The sequence below is a fragment of the Haemaphysalis longicornis genome, unplaced genomic scaffold (genome assembly GCF_048455015.1).
Source record: "Haemaphysalis longicornis isolate Haplotype H1 unplaced genomic scaffold, Haemaphysalis longicornis Haplotype H1 scaffold_7, whole genome shotgun sequence".
Lineage (NCBI taxonomy): Eukaryota > Metazoa > Arthropoda > Arachnida > Ixodida > Ixodidae > Haemaphysalis > Haemaphysalis longicornis.
This window is the reverse complement of record NW_027526422.1, coordinates 120,139,204-120,158,708: the sequence shown is the minus strand read 5'-3', so window position 1 is coordinate 120,158,708 and position 19,505 is coordinate 120,139,204. Positions and strand designations below refer to the sequence as shown.

General features: G+C 48.9%; 1 protein-coding gene across 1 annotated transcript in view; it reads left to right on the top strand.

Annotated features, from left to right (window-relative positions):
* The window catches only part of LOC144146894 (uncharacterized), a 64,217-nt gene extending 44,718 nt beyond the window's left edge, over positions 1 to 19,499 (top strand). Inside the window, exons 2-4 of the mRNA XM_077678851.1 lie at positions 10,011 to 10,421; positions 12,455 to 12,723; positions 16,195 to 19,499. Coding sequence (XP_077534977.1) covers positions 10,011 to 10,421; positions 12,455 to 12,723; positions 16,195 to 19,123 — 3,609 coding nt within the window. The 3' untranslated portion in view covers positions 19,124 to 19,499. The remainder of the gene's footprint in view (positions 1 to 10,010; positions 10,422 to 12,454; positions 12,724 to 16,194) is intronic.
* Positions 19,500 to 19,505: the final 6 nt, after the last annotated feature.

Here is a 19,505-nt window from a genome sequence, read left to right as displayed (position 1 = left end):
CATACATCTCCCCGTTGTTTAGCGCAAAGAAAACTGCAGATATATTTGAGGCAAAATCAGCAAAATTAGTGCAGCCCCCCGTCAATTTAGTGAGGAACGCCCGTTGGGTTAGTTGTTACTACAGTAAGCGATAAAAATGGCCGCGTATCTGCTTCTTTCGTTGCAAATTTAAATGTCGACGAAAAACGATAGTCGACTGGCGCTCCTGCCAAGTAAATGCCTCCCTTCTCTTTCCCCCTCACCTGTCATGCCGCTCCTCTCCTGTCTCGTTCCTGCCAAGATAACACGCTAGACGTTTGCTCAAGTCAATATAAATGTGCAGCGTTCCACTGCTCCAAGTTGGGTGCCTTGATGCCAGCGCTGCCGTACGGCAGAGACGCGCGTGAATCGAGGCACCCTACTGCAACATTTATAGAACCACGTTGCCTTACTCCACGAGCGTTCCATGCAAAACGTAGAACCTATCTAGTGGACCAAAAGGGTCATGGTTTGGGCCTGTTGGTGATGCATAATGGAAACTGAAAGCGCAAAATAGACACGGACAAAGAAAGGGGACAACAGGACAACAGCCTGTCCTTGCTGTTGCCGTTTGATTTCTTAATATGCCGCCAGGAGCTATAGTACCGCGGGAAACAGCAAGCGACGGTTTTCTGCTGTTGATGTAGTCTTTCATTTGCTCTCACAAGAACCAGGTATCCATGTAGTTTTTACAAAGGGACACTGCAAATATCACTTACGCAGTGATTTTATTCCTTATATTTGCGTAATTTCTTGTTCTTGTTAAAACAATGTTGACACGTATGAACATTGACACCGCAATTAGACGTTTAGATTTGGATGTGGGTATATAAGAATATGGCGCAGCTTCTGTTTCACTTTGGCCGGTTGGCTGAATCGAGTCACAGATAGACAGACAGTCAGACAGACAGACAGACAGACAGACAGACTGAAATTTTGGCGTTTAAGTAGCCAAAAAAAGACTATTCAAAAAAGTATCCGCCCAGAACGACGTGTTCCAAACTGCGCAGCAAGGCGTCGGCACGTGCGAAATGAAAGCAAGCACAAAAAGAACAGAACTCCCGCTCGCGCTGTTCCAAGCAGGGCGAGCGCGAGCACTGCGAAGGAGGGAAATTTGAATTGCATTGGACAAACCTCCGTTCAAATCATCAAGAGAGGAGTGAGACAGGGAGGCGAAGAGCGTGATGGGGGGTAGCAGTGAGCGGATAACGGCGCCACAGCCTCTTTCGCTCGTGGTTACCATCAACAGCGATAAACGTACGCGTCGCTCGATCACCAGACGAGCATAGAACACTCGCTCGAAAAGAATGAAGATGCTGCGACGGAAGTTCTTGCTCGTCGGCTGCCTGCGTTTATAAAATCGATGCCTCCGATCCGGGCACTTACCCTGGTATTCTGGATCCTTCCTCCACTCAAGCTTCCATTAGAGGAGATGCTTGAAATCGATTTGCCCATGCATAAGCATTGCGGGATCCTCCCCTCAACCTAGTGGTGCAAATTGAGTGGTGGAGGGACTGAGAATACGGCCCTTAGCCTTGAGATCCGCCTTGACGCTTCGGAATGGCTTCGACATGTTTCCTACGCGTTGCACCAGTGCTACTTCCTTCCGCCGCGTAATGTGAGAGTTGACGATGGTGGATTCATCTGCTTGTCTATTCACTCATTCAGTTGTGCTGTTTCACTTTCTGCATCTTTGGTGTACGGGCGTGGACGACTACCTCTGTCGAGTCTAAGCTCACGCTGTGCAACGCGTTGTGCTATGGAACGCTTCCTAAGGGACCACCTGTCACTACTGCCGTGTTTACTCTGGAGCTATAGAACGCACTATTGCATGAAACGCTACCGAAGGCCTCAGTTTCTATTCCGGACGCCGGCTTTCTTTCCCAATGGGCCATTGAAGGATTTTGCCTGTAAAAACATCCTCATTCGGGCAACCGCCGGCTGATTCGGCCCGCGCAACACACTTACTTTTTGAATTCCAGCATCTTGGGGATACGTGAAACCTGTCGCACGTGCAGCATAAACGTGCGATTTGTCTACACAGCTATCCACGCGGAATCCATGTCCACGCTCTAACGTGCACGCGTGCGACACAAGACAAACCGCTTTCACGGTTCCGGGCGTGTTCAGTCGACCACGGACGAATACGGCGGCTTCAACGCATTGCTTCGTTTCCCGCTAGCCATGCGTAACTCCGTTCAAGACTCGACGCTCGGCTGCAAGAGGGTAGCATTTCTTAGATTTCGTGAGTGTGTTTGGCACCGCACGTATGTGTCTCTCAGTTTTTCCCCCTCTTACGTTTACCCTGCAGGCCTTCCGCTTCCTCTACAGCCACGCCGGGCGAGTTCGACTTGGGCCCACATTCACAAGGCGGTCAGTTTGATCGTTCGGCCTGATCAATACCACGCTGCCACCCCTGCTTTCCGCCGTCGCGCCACTTCTCGTCATCACGTCGCTAAAGTCCTCCTGGTCTTTTACCGGGCGCGGGGAATTCCAGGCCGCGGCCACGTTGATTCTGTTTCCCCGTTTAATTCTTGAATGTTTCGCCTCTACTTTGCCTTCGTTACTTTGTCCTCCGCGCTAACGTCCTTGCATGGCATGGCCGTTGTTTTGAGGAGGAAGCCGGCGGCGTCGTGCATGCCTCGCTCTTAAAACGACCGTCGTTCATGTGAAAGTAAATGACGCGGTCGCGCTGAATTGCTTCGCTCGCTGGGTACTTTACGTGTGAAATGTGCCGAGACGAAGGACGAAGAAAAAACTGACAATGAAGGATAGTGGCCGTATAGTGTCTGAAGAGTACTGATACGGAATTGGTTACCCGTCTGTCCCGCATTGATCCGCACTTTCATTGGGCTTCCCCTGCGGCCAAGTTTTTTTGTGACCAAGTTACGCGAACAACGTTTGCGTCACCATCATCTGGGAAGGCATATCCTCAACATTCCTCAGTGGCGAACACCTCCGGAGCACCTAGCCTAAGAGTCTTAACGGCGTGTTAACCCTTGCCACTATTGGTCTGGAACAATTCACCCCAATGTTCGCTCCGCGCAAGACATAGTGAAGAATCTGCACAACGTCCAACGACATTCACCGCGTTTCACTAGCCTTGATTGACTGCTTTGAAAGACACTTAAGCATTGAATTTGCATTTTTGTCATAAAAACTGCCCAATTTCTAAAAGATTAATGCGTCCATGAACTAAAGCTTTCAGCTGTAACGATATCTAACAATCGGACCGCACGGAATAAATATGTCAGGGAATACCTGCAAGGAACATGCCAAGGGCGCTTTTAGGACTTGTAAAAGTGATGTGAAACCTCACAATAAAGAATACAGGTTACGTTGATTTTATAAGTAGAGTACTAACAATTCGCATGTGTTCCCGAACCCACCGAAACTTCGGATTCGTGTATGTTTTATGCACGGTTGGCTTCCTCGCAGCACTTTAGAGCTCTGCAAAGGAGCCAACCTAGCAGCAATCTGTGCGGAGAAGCCAAGCAGATGCAAACGCATACGGTCAAGTGAACTTAGTGCATCTTCGGTAAAAGCGATGCCGAAAAGAAAAGAATAAGAATGTAGAAGAACTCATCCTTCGGCCGGTTAGTATTCTACTTTGCCTGTGGGCACACAACGGATGATAAAATTTATAATTTCTCATGTTGGTTACTAAAGAAGAAAAGAACAACAACAAATAAAACTGTATCTGGGTTTCTAAGAGAATATAGAGTGCCCGCTCTTACTGCGAATGTTCTTGCAGTGCGTTGTTGGTGGTAGGTAGAACTCTTTTGTGCAACACAAGAAAACAAGAAAATATTCTTTTAAAAGGTGTTTTCTTGTGCTTTTGCTAGGGTAGGGGTGTTAGTAAACGACAGTGAAAATTCTCCTAAGGGAGGTAAATCATTTTGCGATGTACCCTTCTAGGATGCTTCTCTCCAGGCGAACAAATTGAAATGCAATTTTCGAAACAAACTATAATGCTTACGCCAGCACATTATTAAGTGCCAAGGTATGCCGGCTGTTTCAAACGTGTTTTCAGTCATTCAGGGATTCTTAACTGCTAAAACTTCCCGCAAGAGTATTACATTCGAGCACTCAGGATTCAACGTTCGGTGCTCTGACTTCCATCGCGTAGCCTGCAAACCCAGATAGAACCACAAAAACACAAAACTTCCTGCGCCCATAGCTAGCAATGAAACTTCAAGGGGGTTGACTTGAGCGAGTTAGTATAATATAACAGGTATTTGTGTCATCGTTTTCTGTTCCATTCGTACGTTTTGCACTTCCAAGTAGAATTACGGCTAGCAACCAAGGCCGGAGAAGTGTTTCACCCAAGGAAGGCTTTGTGTTTCACCCGGATACGGCGTTCTGTGGTTTTTGTTTTCCCTAGTCGGCTGGCGGGTATTATAAAACCATCTGCGTGAATCGAGGTCTACTAATTCTGCTGGTTTTACTCGACGCAGAACGAGCGCTGTTGTTTCGGTCCGCGAACATGGTCGTGGGGCAGACTGATTCGTGTGTTTCAATGCGTGTAATGAGCACGGGCTTCGCTGCTTCAGCACTCGTTTGAGATAACGGGGCGCCGCACATAAAATCGCGGAACGTTGCGAGTCGCTTTTACATTCGGAGGTCAGTGGATTACGACTAACAGCTTTCCCTGGAGCTAGCTGCCGAGGGAGCGGTAAGACGCGGTTTTGTAATCGCACTTGCCGCGCCGCGCCAGCGCGCTTTGCACGCACTGGTTGTCGGCGGTAATCAGCAAACACGGCGAGGCTGATAAGCTAAATGCCGTGAGAAAAGCGCGCGCGCAGTAGCCTTCATTTGTTTAGCGCCTAACGAGGAAACGCGCATTTCGTCAGAGCTCCTCAAGATGTTGTCACGTAGCCAAGAACGATGCAGGGCGCTTTCAGTAAACAGGGCTTATTGGAGCGAACTTGTGCTCCACAATAAGCAAAAAAACAAACAAACAAAAAAACACAAGCGTAGAAGAGAGAGAGATAAAACTTTTTTGGGTCCATGCCATTCAGGTGGCTCTTGTAGCCGGTGGCATCCACCACTTACCGGCGACTGCCACAGCCCTATCGATTAACCGAACCTGAAGGTCCAGATCGGAGCTGCGGAGCGCTCCTCAGAGGGGATAAGTGGGAATGTATTTTGTGGGCATGCCCATATGATGTGAGAAAGGGTGGCGTGATCTCCGCACAGGCGACAGGCCGTGGTTTGATAGAGACTTGGGTGTATGTGTCTCAGACGAGCTGGGTTGGGGAACGTATTTGTTTGTAGTAAACGCTAAATGGGCGCTTTGTTGTTATCTAATTGCTTTTCCGCCGGTGGGTAGACCCGGTGATAGAGGCGGTAGTGTGTTGTGATGTCATGAAATGTGACCAGGCGATCCCTCGCAGACCGCACCCCGTGATAAGGATAGAGATTATGCCCTGCCAGGATCGTAAACCCTCGGGCGAGTTCGTGGGCCGTCTCATTCCCCTCGAGGCCGGAGTGCACGGGTGCCAAGGCCAGGCATATTTTCTCGTCTGGGGATGTAGATCGAAATTTTTCAAGAATTTTGAGTGCCACTCGTGGTAATCTGCCAGTGGCAAAAGTTTGGATTGCAGTCTTTGAATCTGAAATGATTGTCTGGGGGGTTGGATTTTGTAGGATGGTTAAAAAGAAGCAGCCAACAAATTGACATGCGCAGTTCAGCGTCGATGAACTGAATGCAGTGGCGTTTGCCCTGAGAGCATTTATCTCTAAGCAGTATTTCTTTCGAAACTAAGTAATTAGATCGGGAACATTAAACAACAGTCTATGCTGGAGGCCACAGGGGGAAACTCTCTCCCTGTAAAAGGAGATATCCCAGCGTGTCAAAAGACAAAAAAAAAAGCAAATGGGCCCTCAGGGCGAACAGTATAAGCTAGACGGGCGCTCCCACGCGCTGGAAACATTAAAGCATAAACAAAACATGCTTGCGATAACTTGGATAAAATTTGGGTGCGGAAATTTGTTTCATCGTTTATGACAATCGAAATAGCCCAACGAGAATCAGAACCTGAAGTTGTTCATTGTAGTTGAAGGAGCAGAAACCGAAAATTTTACCATCGTAGGCTTGAACGCACGTAGTAAACACCGTGTAATGTGGACAATCAGCTGCATTGGAACGCCCAGTAGACATCGTATACACAGAGACTACTGATTCCCGCGTACATTGAAACGCAACATATTAGGCGTTGCAGAGCGGGAAATTGGCGTACCAGTAAGTAATTTCTTGCACTCGACATTAGGGGTTCTTTTTCTATTTGTGGCGACCCGTTTCGGACTGCGTGTGCTTCAGTAGTAGGGCTCTTCACTTCTGTCATACTTTGCGGAGCAAAACCTTAATTGCTCTGCTCCTTAGCTTCAGCTCCTGCGGCCGGTACCAATCCACTCACTTCGGTCCCGCGGTTATAAGAAATTTCGAGTTCTCTCAATATTCACACCAGCTGCGGCTAATGCCATTTTTGGCATGCGTATGTACAGTTTTTGTAAAAACGTTCCCACATAAACTGCTCCTGATTCACTTCACCTTCCACAATCTGGGACCGTCACAAAGAGAAATGCGCTTTTCGGGCTAAAGTATTTTGTTATTTCGATGAATTTGCCTTACTGTACAACAGCGGTTGCCGGAGTAGCCTAAGAGCTTTTGACAAAACCACTCACGCACCTCGTATTCAGGCATATAGTGTATTCTATATTGAGAGAGAGAGAGAGAGAGAGAGAGAGAGAGAGAGAGAGAGAGAGAGAGAGAGAGAGAGAGAGAGAGAGAGAGAGAGAGAGAGAGAGAGAGAGAGAGAGAGAGAGAGAGAGATTTTAAAGACTCATGAGCACGAAGATATTGTTAGGGCATCCACCCTGTGAAGGGCATCCTTAGTCTAAGATGCCTTGTTCTGGCTGGACGTCCGGGCCCGCCCCAAAAACGTCTTATTTCATAACAGTAAAAACATGCACGCACATGGAAAGAACAACTAATGTTAATCTTTATCAGTACTACGAAGCACCCTGTTTACCCGATTCGATCAGCGGCAGCGATGGTTCCCCAGGGCCTGCGCTGTACAGGATGTCAAAAGGGTAAAATGGATGCCGAGTCCGCCCACTCAGAAGTGGGCCAATAGAATTAACCGACCACCCCTGCAGCCACACGTTTTTTCGCTTTCACCTCCTATGTAAATACAGACACTTCGTATGGATTACAGTGGAACACGTACCGAAATTCCCGCCTTTAACCAACGCCACCTAGATAATAGGGAATCCTTACCATTTCCTCCTGCCCCCACTTTGCCTAGTGAAGGAATTTGAAAGGGTTATCCAGTTTTAGTGGCGTTAATTTTTACTATGCGACAGAGCTCAAGGAATATCGCCCTTTCGAATGCGATATGACACCCTTCAGAGGCTTTCCCGCAGTCGTGGGGGCGTCGAGTTAGCCCACTTTTACCCAACGACTCTCAACTCTGGGCGGCCCAGACAACCCCGGAAGCTCGCCGCCGTGCAAACTGAGCCAAGTGGGAAAATCAGCACCTATAGGCGGGTCACGCGCTCTTTACGTCTCACATTTACTTCAGAGCGGTCAATCCGAGGGGTAGAAAAGCGTGCTGCACTTGGTAGGAAAGGGGGAAAGGCGGGGAGAGGTTTGTGTTTCTCGGAAGTTTGTCCCAAGCCTTCCGTACTGGTATCACCGTCCGGATAAAAAACTCTCTAGCTAATTAGCGATGTTTCTCGATTGGCGCGCAGTCTTAACCACAAAAAAGAAAAAAGGAATCAGACGTTGGGTTGCCTAACCTAGTTTCCGACCCTTCTCTCGAGGGGATCTCTGATTGAGGCAAAGAAAAGCGGGTGGCAATTCGTGCCCTTTTTCTCGCGGTAATTCGAGGGAGCGCTGTCGGAGGCGAGAATGCGAAGAGGTGATTATCAGAAGAGAGAAAAAAAAGCTGAGATGTTGAAAGCCCAGCCAAAATCTTGCGCCTAAATTACAAAAGATTATTGACTTAAGTATTGTCAGAACTGAAGTTTCTGCAAACTAGATTTCAGGAAAAGCAGCTAAAAACGCGTGCTCCAGAACAATGTGTCCGGCCATCCGAGTCTATTAATCCCTAAAATCAAGAACGCAACTTAACAACAACAACGACAACAAAAACAAAAAAAAAAAAATCGTGACTCTGCGGTTACTCAGCAATGTACTGGCCGGACCACAAGCATTTAAACGAGAAAAGTGCGTGGAGGACCAGGATGTTGTAAATACGAGAGATAATCTTTCTGCCTCACAGAGAGACGCATTTTATAATATGCCCTGGTAATAAAGACTCAGATATGAAAACTCAAAGGCGCAGAATTGATCCAGGTGGCGCAGGATGAGGGTACTTGGGAGTCTAAGAGACCTCCGTTCTAGCTGCAGTGTTATCTATACGTGATGATGATGATGATAATGATGACAATGATCTTTACTAAGACTATGGTGGTGAGGAATGCGGTGATTATGATCAAATAGTTTCACTTTATCAACCATACGACTTTTGTCCATTTTAGATAATGGTCTCGCTTTTAAAGCGTGCACAAGCATACCGTGCAGGATCTCGCATGTGCTCTATCCACTCAGCTGAGCTTCGTGCCCATCTTACCTCAGAAATTGCTGGGCCTTGCTTGTGACGACACCATTCACAGGGTTGTATTGGAATGTGAGCCTGAGTATGTAACAATTTAGTTTCCCAGAGACTGGCTGATAGGACAAGTTAAACGCAAGATTCATCATATACACACTAAAAAAGGTGCGAAAAAAATAAAAATACGGCAGTACAGCACTTGACGTCGCTATGCGGTAAGTATTATTTCGCTTTCTTTTTTTTTATCCGGCAGTAGCTTATTAGGCATACAAAAAACGCTGGTGAGGAGAGACTGGGATCTAAAACATCATTATTAGAGAAAAAAATTGGCTTTAATCCACGATATGAAGGTGGTTGGATTGCGAAGCTGTAGACGGCCCCCACAACGATCACCCATGCGACGTCACTTGAAAAAAGAGTGGAACCAGCGACACTGGCAACCGTTACCTGGGTTTCGCGGGTGCCGTCCGATCACCGAGTGACCGAACGCAGCAGCGACGAAAGAAAGAAAACGGAGAGTAGCGTCTGGCAAAGGGTGAGGAGGAGGGTGGCGGCATCTCTCTCACTGCCTCCTTTCCCTCACTCGTGTTTAATCCGTCACCGCGAAGGAGCGCCCTCCCCCTACATAGACGCTGTTCCGTTCGCCGCTAATCCAAACCACGTGAACGCCGTTATCGTGCATTATGCGGTTTGCACTTCACACGAGGGGTTTGAATGAGCGCAGGTGGTAGACCCGCCGCTGTGCTCGTTGAGTACACCGCCTGCCTCCCCATCTCCTCGTACGGGCGTAGCTTAGACGCTAAGAAAACGGTCTCTCGCTGCGTTTCGGTTTTCGGGTCCAGGTTCGATTCCTGGCCGTGCCAGGTATTTCTTCTATTTAGCCTGGGAGTTTTCTGCTGACGCGGACACGAAAATTTCGTTGGCTGGTAGAGGTACACTGCTTCGCAGTGAAATGTTTTGCAACTTTGTGCAGTGCTGTAAGCCTACGCTTGGATTTCTTCGCTGTTACGCGTAGGTCTGTTACCGGAAATCCAGCCCTCGATGCAAGCAAACTCCTTCCGACCATTCGCGTTTCGTTTTCGAAACGAAACGTCGCGTATTCTACTGTATTGATTCAAATCAGGAGCAAAAAGCTCGGTTCTTTTCACACCAGGGCTTTATTTTTGTACAAGGCAATAGCAACACGAGCAGCATCAATCAATGGGAGGCGCTGAATTTTCGGTAACGGTGCGTCCGTCCACGCACGTGCGCTAAATTGCCGCGTAGAGTATATATTGCTGGGTTAAATAATGGTTGAAAAAAGTCAGAAATGGCACGAGCACGACGATTTACGCGGCAGGAAAGATAATTATCACAATCCTGTCACTGCAGGTTCTGTTGTCCTGCTGGTTCGCTGCGGAGGCAAGCGGCCAGAAGGTGCAACAACAGCAAGAGCAGCAGCCCTACTACAGAGACGCGCTACCCAGGTCAGCGCCGGCCATCCCCCGTTACTACCCTCCCGCGCCGGTGCACTACGTGAGCATAGGCGACAAACTGGACGGCGAGTACAAATTCGGCTACGACTCCGGCACCGGACCCGCGGGCCAGAGCTACCGCCAGGAGTTCCGGCTGCCCGACGGCAGCATCCAGGGCTCCTACGGATACGTCGACTCGCGCGGCCACATGCGCAAGGTGTACTACAGCGCGGGCAAGGGCGGATTCGTCATCCTCAAGGATGAACGCATCTTGGACAAGGAGACTGGAAAGGCCGAACCGCTCGTCACCACGCCTGGACCCCGAAAGGTCTCGACTTTTGTTCAATATCTATTTTGTTCGTTCACGCGCCGTGTTTATTTGACAAGATTGTGCTTCGTCTCACGTGAGCGTGAAATGGTTGGGTCGCTCTAATTCTTCTTCTTTCACTTGCAGTGTCGATGTACTAAAGAGACTAAACTTGCATGAAATGAATGAAATCTGCCTGCTTGGAAAAACTGTACGCACTGTTGTTTAATCAGATCATAGCTAATGAAGATTTACCAAGCTCATCTGAATAATTAGTCTAGACGGAGTGCGATACAACTGGATACCGTTAAAAAGAAAATCAAATCAACTTTTGAAATTCTTGTTGAAACAATAGTTAAAGAGGTCGGCCCTAATGCGCGGTTCATTTGAGGTGGGCGTCAGTGACAAGGACAAAGTCCCATCGAAAGATCTGAGTTTCAGAAGCCTGTTTAGCACTTTTTTATTACCACACTTTGGCGTCTCTCTCGAGATTCTTGAGGTCGGATTATTATTACACAATCCTACATGGCGTAGGTAAAAATTGTGACGCATGGTTACCTTAAATTAAATTGCGTCAAAGTTTGATACCGCGCCTATAAGGCGAACGGCTGTGGTGGTGCTGTAGATTACATTCAACCATGTGCAGTTTTTGACGAGCGTCGAAATTGCACTCATGTAGACGACTTTGTTTTAAGCCACCACTAAAAAATAAAGTCGCGGCGGCCAACAATTAAACCACAATATCGTGCTCTTACTGCGCCAAGTAGATATCCACGGAAAAAAAAAATGACGAAGTGTGAGAACAATATGTGAACCACAATGAGACGGCGAACTCTACCGCGCGAGTGTTAACTGGCCGCGCGGCTGGAGCGAACCCGTCTGCAGAACTGTGGGGGGAAACCAAAGACAGGATGGGGACATATAATGAAATCACGACATACTATAGGATGAGAAGAAGAGAAATGGCGCCGCCGCACCCCGGCCTGGCCAGGGAGCAAGCGGTGGTACTAAGACAATTGCAGACGGGTTCCTTACTGACCCCGGTCATCATGAAGCATGTGTGCCACGAGCAATACGAGGACGATACGTGCAAAGTGTGCCGCAGTGCGCGGGCTACGATGGCTCACATTCTGTGGGACTGCTCGGCAAGACCTACAGAAGCGTCAATGGAGACAAAGATCCCGCCGTGGTACCTGACCGCGGCGCGGAGCAGTGACAAGGACGTACAACCACAGGCCGTCCAGCAGATCCTGGCGGCACTTGAACAGCATCGCCCGAGCGAAAGCCGAGAGTGCCCGGCCGCCCAGCGCGGGCAGGCCGGAGGACCTGGACGCTAGTAGCGAGGGAGCTGCCTAGTAAAGAGCCCAGCCGGAAAGACGTAGGGCCGCGTCACGGCACTTCGGTAACGGAGGCCGCCTGCAGGCGATTTTAATAAAGTCTACACTCACTCACTCACTCACGCAGCCAAATGGTAACAGCTTAAAAGACAGGCAACAGCACCAAGACGAAGACAAAGAAAGGAGGGATACACACACGGGAGAGAGTCTTTTCGCAGGTCGTTCCGTCGCACCAGGGTGTTTTGAAAAATGAAATTGAGAAAATCCTTGTTACGTTCGGTGACATCAGGATAGGTTTAAATGCTTTTTAGATTGGGTTTAGCTTAGGTTAGGTTGGGTTTAGGCTCGCTTAGGTTATGTTGAAACAGCCTTTTTAGGTAGGTGATGCGACAAAATGACCTGCAAACACACCCTCCCCGCATACGGCGCTGCACTCCTTTTAGCCCTCTTTTTCTGGTCTTCGTCTTTGAGGTTGGTTGATTTGGAAAACGTTTTCTTGAGCTTCCCGGGGCTTCCAGCCGAACTCACGTCGTTCAACTTCAGATCTTGTGAGGCTCAGCGATGGGAAAGGGGAATGGGTTCTGGTTGCGAGGCACTAGGTGGTCATTTCTTGAAGCGCTCTTGCCCTGCTATTAGTACGTAGCAACTAGGCCAAGTTTACACTTTACTGGTAATAACTTCCTATGAACTTCCTCTTGCTTTGTCCTACGAGCACAGGTAGAAGACGTGGTCCCCGAGGAGCAGGAGGTTCTGCAGAGGGAGCCGCAGACGCAGCACCAGACCCGCAGAGCTGCCCCGGTGGCGCCCGTGCCCCTGCCCCAGAAGACGGCGCAAGAGATCCAGGCCGAGTACGCGCGCAGCCAGCTCTTCGCCGAGCCCACGGTGGCCAGGCAGCAGTACGCCGAGCCCGACGCCGAGGCCCCGCCGGCCACCGAGGCACCGCCGCCCAAGCCCAGGCCCTCCAGGCCGCGCACGGGCCGCAGGAGGTACGAGGACCGCCTCCGGGGCTATCAGCGGCCGCTGCCGTACGCCGCGGTGCCCGCCCCTGCACCCGTGGTAGACAGGATGCTGCTGTCGTACAACATTGGCACAGGATACTACGTCTAGCTCACTTCTCCGCGAGGGGCTTGCCTCGTTCACGTTCGGAACCCACCATCAGGGATTTGCTCACGGCATTATGGAGGAATCTAAAGTCATTCACACCGACATTGAGGATGGTGAAATGGAGACGCTGGAAGCATTATCTAAAGCTTGCGCCTCTTCATTGTTTGAAGATGTTGACATAGTAGTCCTTGAGTATGCTTCAACCAAAAATTTATTAATTCAGTCTTCCTGGGCATTATAAAGTTTTCTAGAAAGTGTTTTGGGGACATGAAACAAGTTCTTGAGGGTGCAGTCATTTTATTAATTCATTAAAAAGCAGTTGAATATCTGTATGCGCAGAATTAGTCGCGCGTTTACGAGTACCGGCGATTGCTTTGTCAATTGAGTGAATGGTGACGACGACGAAAGCAACAGCTCGTGCAGCCTTTCTTGATCTTCAGTTTGTCCTGAAAGACAGTTGGAATGAAGAACGACTGCCACTGTTGTTCACGAACGAGTACCCTTTGTTCTATGCGAACCTAAAGCGCAAGTGCGGGTCAAGTTTTTCCGAAAAGTTTCCCCACCTCTTATAGTGGAACCAAAGAGAATAAAAAGCGACTAACGAACGACGCTTCAATAAAGGTCCTGGTGACCCTTGCGTCCTACTAACGCTAACAGACAGGTTTACTTGTATACCATAACTACAAATACACACATATAAAAACTGTTCTGCGAAGCCAAGTGAGAGAAAAATAAATAGTTATTTATTGGAGAGGTCGTCCCATCCTAAATTAAGGCCGCCTACTACTCCATGTTATAAAAGTAATATAGAGAGATAGAAGTGAAAAACAACAAATAAAAGAAGGTAGGTATAGTAACTAGCCTCTACAAGTTCCTTTCCGTGCAAACACGGTCACACGCCACAAAAAGAGGACTTATCACGTGTAATTATGCGAACACACAAACAACAAACTGGGTACACAAATTTCAGGGTACCTGAACAACGAGAGACTGCAGAGTTCTAGCGGAATTAACCAAAAAAATATTGAGCACTTAGCGTACGTATATACAAATATCCGCTGGAACATTAAGACAATGTTTGAGCTAGGAGGTATTTTTGTAAACAATAGCATGTTCAGGGACGAACTTGTGCAAATGTATTATCATTGTCCCATTGTTCTGCAGTTCGTTAGGTATGATTTTTGTGTTTTTCTTGCATAAAAACCACTGGATGAAAGTTGCGTATCGTGAAAAAGTTCGCGGAAAATAAACACATCCTGACGAAGAATTTTTACATCAGTGTGTCTTTTTCGAGTTTCTAAACTTCGAGGTAAGGGTGAGAACATCATTTTCCTACCTTAAGAACCTTGTAACATTACTTCGTAATTTATGCCTTGCCGTAAATACACACCAGGATGCGTTTTCTCAAATAAAAAAAAAGAATTTCGCCTTGTAACAAACAGAAATTATTGCCGTGCTTAACGAGATATTTAAAAAAACATTGCACGAAACGGGTGCTCATCATAGTTTAACCATTTTAACATAAAACACCGTATTATCCCGCCATTAGGCTATAGTATGTACGTGCAATAAACACCGTTAATTTAGTAGTAAACAGCGTTACATCCCGATTACTATTCGGTCAGATAAGAACAGGCAATACAGAAGTAGTGAAGGTTATATACCACCAAGTATAGATCAAGAGTAGGCCTAAATACTGCATAGAATACTCCATAAAGCATTGCTCAAGTTGTCTGAGTGCAATTTGTGTGTAGGTTAAACAAGCACTGCCTTATATCGTTCACCAGGCTTAGCATAATATTGGTACTACAAAAAGGTTGAAATTACCAAATTAGAAACAGTGCTAAACTTCAACAACTCCTGAAATAATATCCGTAGCGAGGTCGTAATCAACAAATGTGCCATTCGGCGGACATACAGAGCAATTTCGAGCGTTCGGTACTGCTTCCAAAAATCCTAGTACAGGTGTCTAATAACGCAGATTTATTGCCTGAAAGAAGGATTAAATTTAAACCCATAGTTTAGCAGGAGAAATTTCTGAAAATCCTTAGAAGTTCCGGAAATTAATCTCCGAAAGTTGCCATCTGTTCTGCCAAGCCTGATGGCTCCCATTCACCTGGAATAGAGTAATCCATCTCCTAAACTATGATGTTAAAATATTGAACACAAGTTTAGATATAATAAAAATGTATAACAGTTTAAAACTTTATGGAGATTATCGCAAAATTGGCGAAGTATCTTAGGACTTGGGGCCCAACTGAGTAACAGCACTTAGAAAAAATGATCAGCTCAGCGGGAAGGACGGAAAGGACGACAAAAAAAAGAAGAAAGAAACCACAAGTGAGTAAGAAAGAAAGAGAGTTAAATTGAAATGGGATGACAGGAACAAAGTGACTCTCGAATACCATGCGCAAGCAAATCACAGCAAATATTTGTAACCTTACCCGATACCGGCGACAGAACTCGGCGTTTTCTTTTGCCTTTTTTTATTATGTATCTTTTGCATGGAACTCTCCCCCCGAGGCCACACCCACGCCCCATGAATACAAATTAAGCTAACAAGTACAGCTGAATGTTGTGAAAAAAGGAACCCCGAGAAATGCAGCATAATGTAACGTCATATACGAGCTTACTTCTTTTTTGGCATAAAATCTTGAGGGCGTACGTTTTACGTCACCCCAAACACCTTAGGATAGCAGACGCTTACATAAATTAGGCACGAAACAGTGAGTTCACCACTGGTAAGAAGCAGCCGGATTGAAGGTTATACCACAGTTTAACTGCACACATTTAATTTTACCTCAGAAAATTACCTCGATTCGTACATAAAACGTACATAACACATCGAAATTAAAAAAATCCCCATCGCACACCAGACATTTTAACAGCTACTGCAAGGGAAAAAAAATGCAATGATTTCAATGGTTTCTTTTTGATGATATTTTTGTTGTGCCCTGTTTTTTTATAAATACTGTCATCGTCAAGACACTGCACGAGTTTTGCAAAAACGCAACAGTTAGTATTGTGAACTGCACTGCGTGTACCGTGTGCATAGTGTACTATATCACTCCCAAATAAAACATGGTTTGCATTTAAATTTGTAATGCACAATGACCCCACTTCACTATAAACATTGAAAATTAAGTTGTTTTTCCGCCAGGAATAAAAAAATGCTAATGTAGGATTTAGTTCAAAATGCTCCGCGATAGTACAGAGGTCATGTCATTCACAGGGTAAAGTTTCGTTTCTCTGATGACGAAAACCTGATTATGCAAGAAATGCAAGCATGTGTGCAAAGTCTCAAAAATTATATTGATCCTATTACGTAATCATTCTCCCTTGAATTTTTTTAGGAAACGCCCAAAGAAGACCAGCACTACTACTTCCACCACGGAAGCACCCACCGAGGAGGTCAAGAGTGAAGAAGTGAGCGCAGGTGCGCAGCCAGCCGCGGCAGCGGAACCTCAACAACCACCGCAACCACAGGCATCACCCGCGCCTCCACGCACACGTCCCTTCCTAAGGCCTCGCAAGCTCGAGCGGCCACCCCTGGCTCATTTGTCCTCCCAAGGTCAACGCCAGACTGCCATCCAGGGTCCACCCCCTCTCCAGGCGCCAGCTCTCGATCAAGGGCCGCCGCTGGCTCAGTTCCCGATCCCAATAGTAACGCAGAGGCCTCCGCTCCAGCAACGTCCTCAGGCCCCCGAAGCGGACAGGCCAGTTCAGGGCCACGGAGCGCCTCAAGTCGTCCAGCGACAGCCTCCAGTCCAGCGCAGACCACCTCCAACCGCTGCGCCTCCTCCGGTCCAACAGCGTCAACCACAGGTGTCAAGAGACATAGAAGTCCAGAGGCCACCGCAACACATTTTTGGTGGAGGACAGCGTCAACACCAGGCTGCTCGTGTTCCTAACGTTCAGAGGGTCCAGCCATCTCCACCTCCGGAGCAGGATGAAGACACCTACGTGCCGCCACCCACTCTGGTTGACTCAACACACGGGCTTTCTCGTGGAGGCAGCCAGGGATTCGGCCAGAGGCTAAGCGCAAGGCGCCCTGGCCAAGTCATCGTGGCACAGTCGGACCAAAGCCGAGACCCAGATGTGCAGGCAGAGCAGCGACCAGCGCCACCACCACGCCAGAGAATCCGCTATCGGACTACGAAGCGACCTCGCCGACCCACCCTCTCTCTAGAGTCCGAGTTTGCGGACCAGGTGACGTTTCCCGTCACGAGGGCACCACATCGAGGAGGTGGCGACTTGGCTTCAAAGAGGAGGCGCGTGAAATTTCAAAGGCCCGCCCAGTTAGCCCAGTTCAGCCCTTTGGAAGACGCCACAACTACGCCTGAACCTTCGACGACCACCACATCGGAGCCCCCGCCAACCACGACGACGAGTGTGGTGACTCCCCCCGTGCTTCCCGCCTTCACCGTAGGCTCGACACCCCAGCTCGGGACAACGGCTTTTCCGTCTGCCGAGCAGTCATTCTTTAGGACTCATGGCTTACCGCAGGTCTCGTACAGCAGTTTCGGCCAGGGTTTGACTGAGCCGCAGGAAGCTTTCACTCAGCCGTCCGCGTTCACCTCGTCAGTGGCCTTGCAAGAGACACAGCCAGTCACTCCTGCACCCAGACAGACCCCTGCACCTCAGGAAGTTCAACCGGCCAGGCTTCCTCAAAGGACTCTTGTCCCACCTAACCCGTTTGAACCACAGCAAAGGCTGCCTTTCCAGCAACCTGGATCTTTCTCGCCGCCACCACAGAACCAGGTGCCCCTGCTGGGCCAGTCACCATATCTCCCTGGACAGGCACCGCCGAACTTGAATTCACCGTACCCCCAGCGGCCCGTGTACCAACTACCGGGTTTCACACCTGGACAGCGGTTGCCCGTACAGCAGCATTACATTCCACCTGTGAGTGCTCTATTCGTGAACCGCAGTAACACGCTTCTCACACAGGATGGTCCGCTACGGGGTCAAGACAGGACGGTATCAAGTGTGGCCTCACAGCGTCTACCTGTTAGGAACAGGACGTCGGAAATCCTGCCCCTTCCTGTTCAACGTTTTCTCGATTACCCACAGCAAGGTACATTAGGCCAGCAAGGGGGATTCAGGCAGCAGGCTGGCTTTGGCTTGCAAGGACAGCCACTGCAGAATCCATTCTCATCTGTTCAACCTGCTAACGTGTTCGGAGCTCCGCTACCAGGTGCGCCCCCTTTCCGTGGATACGCTGGCCAGTTCTCGGACGGTCCATTTAGAGGCCCGCCAGCGTCAGACTTCGTCGAACCTGCGTTTCGGCGGCAGTCTTCCTTAACACTGCCGAACCAACCACCAGTAGCGTCTCCGACCACGCCCAGCCCAGCGCAGCAGAGCACCTACGTCACAGAAGCTACGCCATCTCAAGGACAAATAAATGACTTGGGAACGACTCCCCTCAGTCTCAGTACGCCATCTACTCCCGCGGAAGAAGACCAGTATGACGACGAAGTCAGTACGACGCTGCAGCTACCGACTGCCGCTCCGCCGGCGTCTTCGTTTTCAACGCTGAGTGCACCGCGATCGACGGCGGGACCGTTTGAGTACCAGACATCACGACCACCTGTTTCCCAGTACCAGACACCGGGGAGAGATAGTGTGTCATTCGCAACGTCGCCGGTAGTGCCACAATACCAGACGACGCCAAGGCCAGCCGCACAATTCCAGCAGTCTATCGAGCCAGAGCACCGACTCACCCCAGCTCCACCACTGCCTCAGTCTCCAGCGCCAGCACCGCCACCTGGTGGACAGAGTAGCTTCAGGCTTGGCCTACCTCAACAGCAGCAGGAGCAGCAGCAGCAGCAGCAGCAGCAGCAGCAGCAGCAGCAGCAGCAACAGCAGCAGCAGCAGCAACAGCAGCAACAGCAACATCAACAAAACGCCATCGGGGCTCAGCCACAGTTCAATAGCATCGGGGGCGCTCAACAGGCGTACGACCCATACCAGCAGTTCGGAGGTGGATTTCAGGTCGGAAACAACCTGTACGGTCCCGTCCAGCAGTCTTCGCAGGACTTGGGAGGTGGCTACCAGCTTCCAGACGCAGGTCCTTTCCAGGCGCAGTTTGGAAGTCCCTACCAGCCGCAGTACACCACTGTGGATGGCTACGGACAGTACCAGACGACGGCAGGCCTAGGGGACATTAGGGGCAGCGGGTCGAACCAGCAGGGCACAGTACAAGGCTACAGAACCACCAGCCCACCCGTCATCGACAGAACGCTCCTGTCGTACGACATCGGAGTTCCATACGGGTCGTAGTTCTTTGTCTGTGCTTGCTGCTCAGACATAGCAGTGCAATCAATGTTCTTAATTAAGCACTTGCCCAAACTATTGCCTAGGAGCCTGCGCAACGATTGACTTTTGGCTCAGTTACCGGCTTCATAAAAGAATTGCACGCATGTTTATGCCAGCCAAGATAAAAATATTCGCCTTAATTGTCGAGTGAACAGGCGCTCAGTGACTATAGTCTGCGCGGGTGCTTAAACCTACAATTTCGCAGGGCCAATTGAGGCAACCATTCGCCTCACATTATTTTTTCCCTGGGTGCCCAGGACTTGCATTGAACGAAGTCATTAGTAATAACAAATACACCAACCATTTCATAGTCGTATCCAGGATACTTGAACGTGTCGCAGGTTTG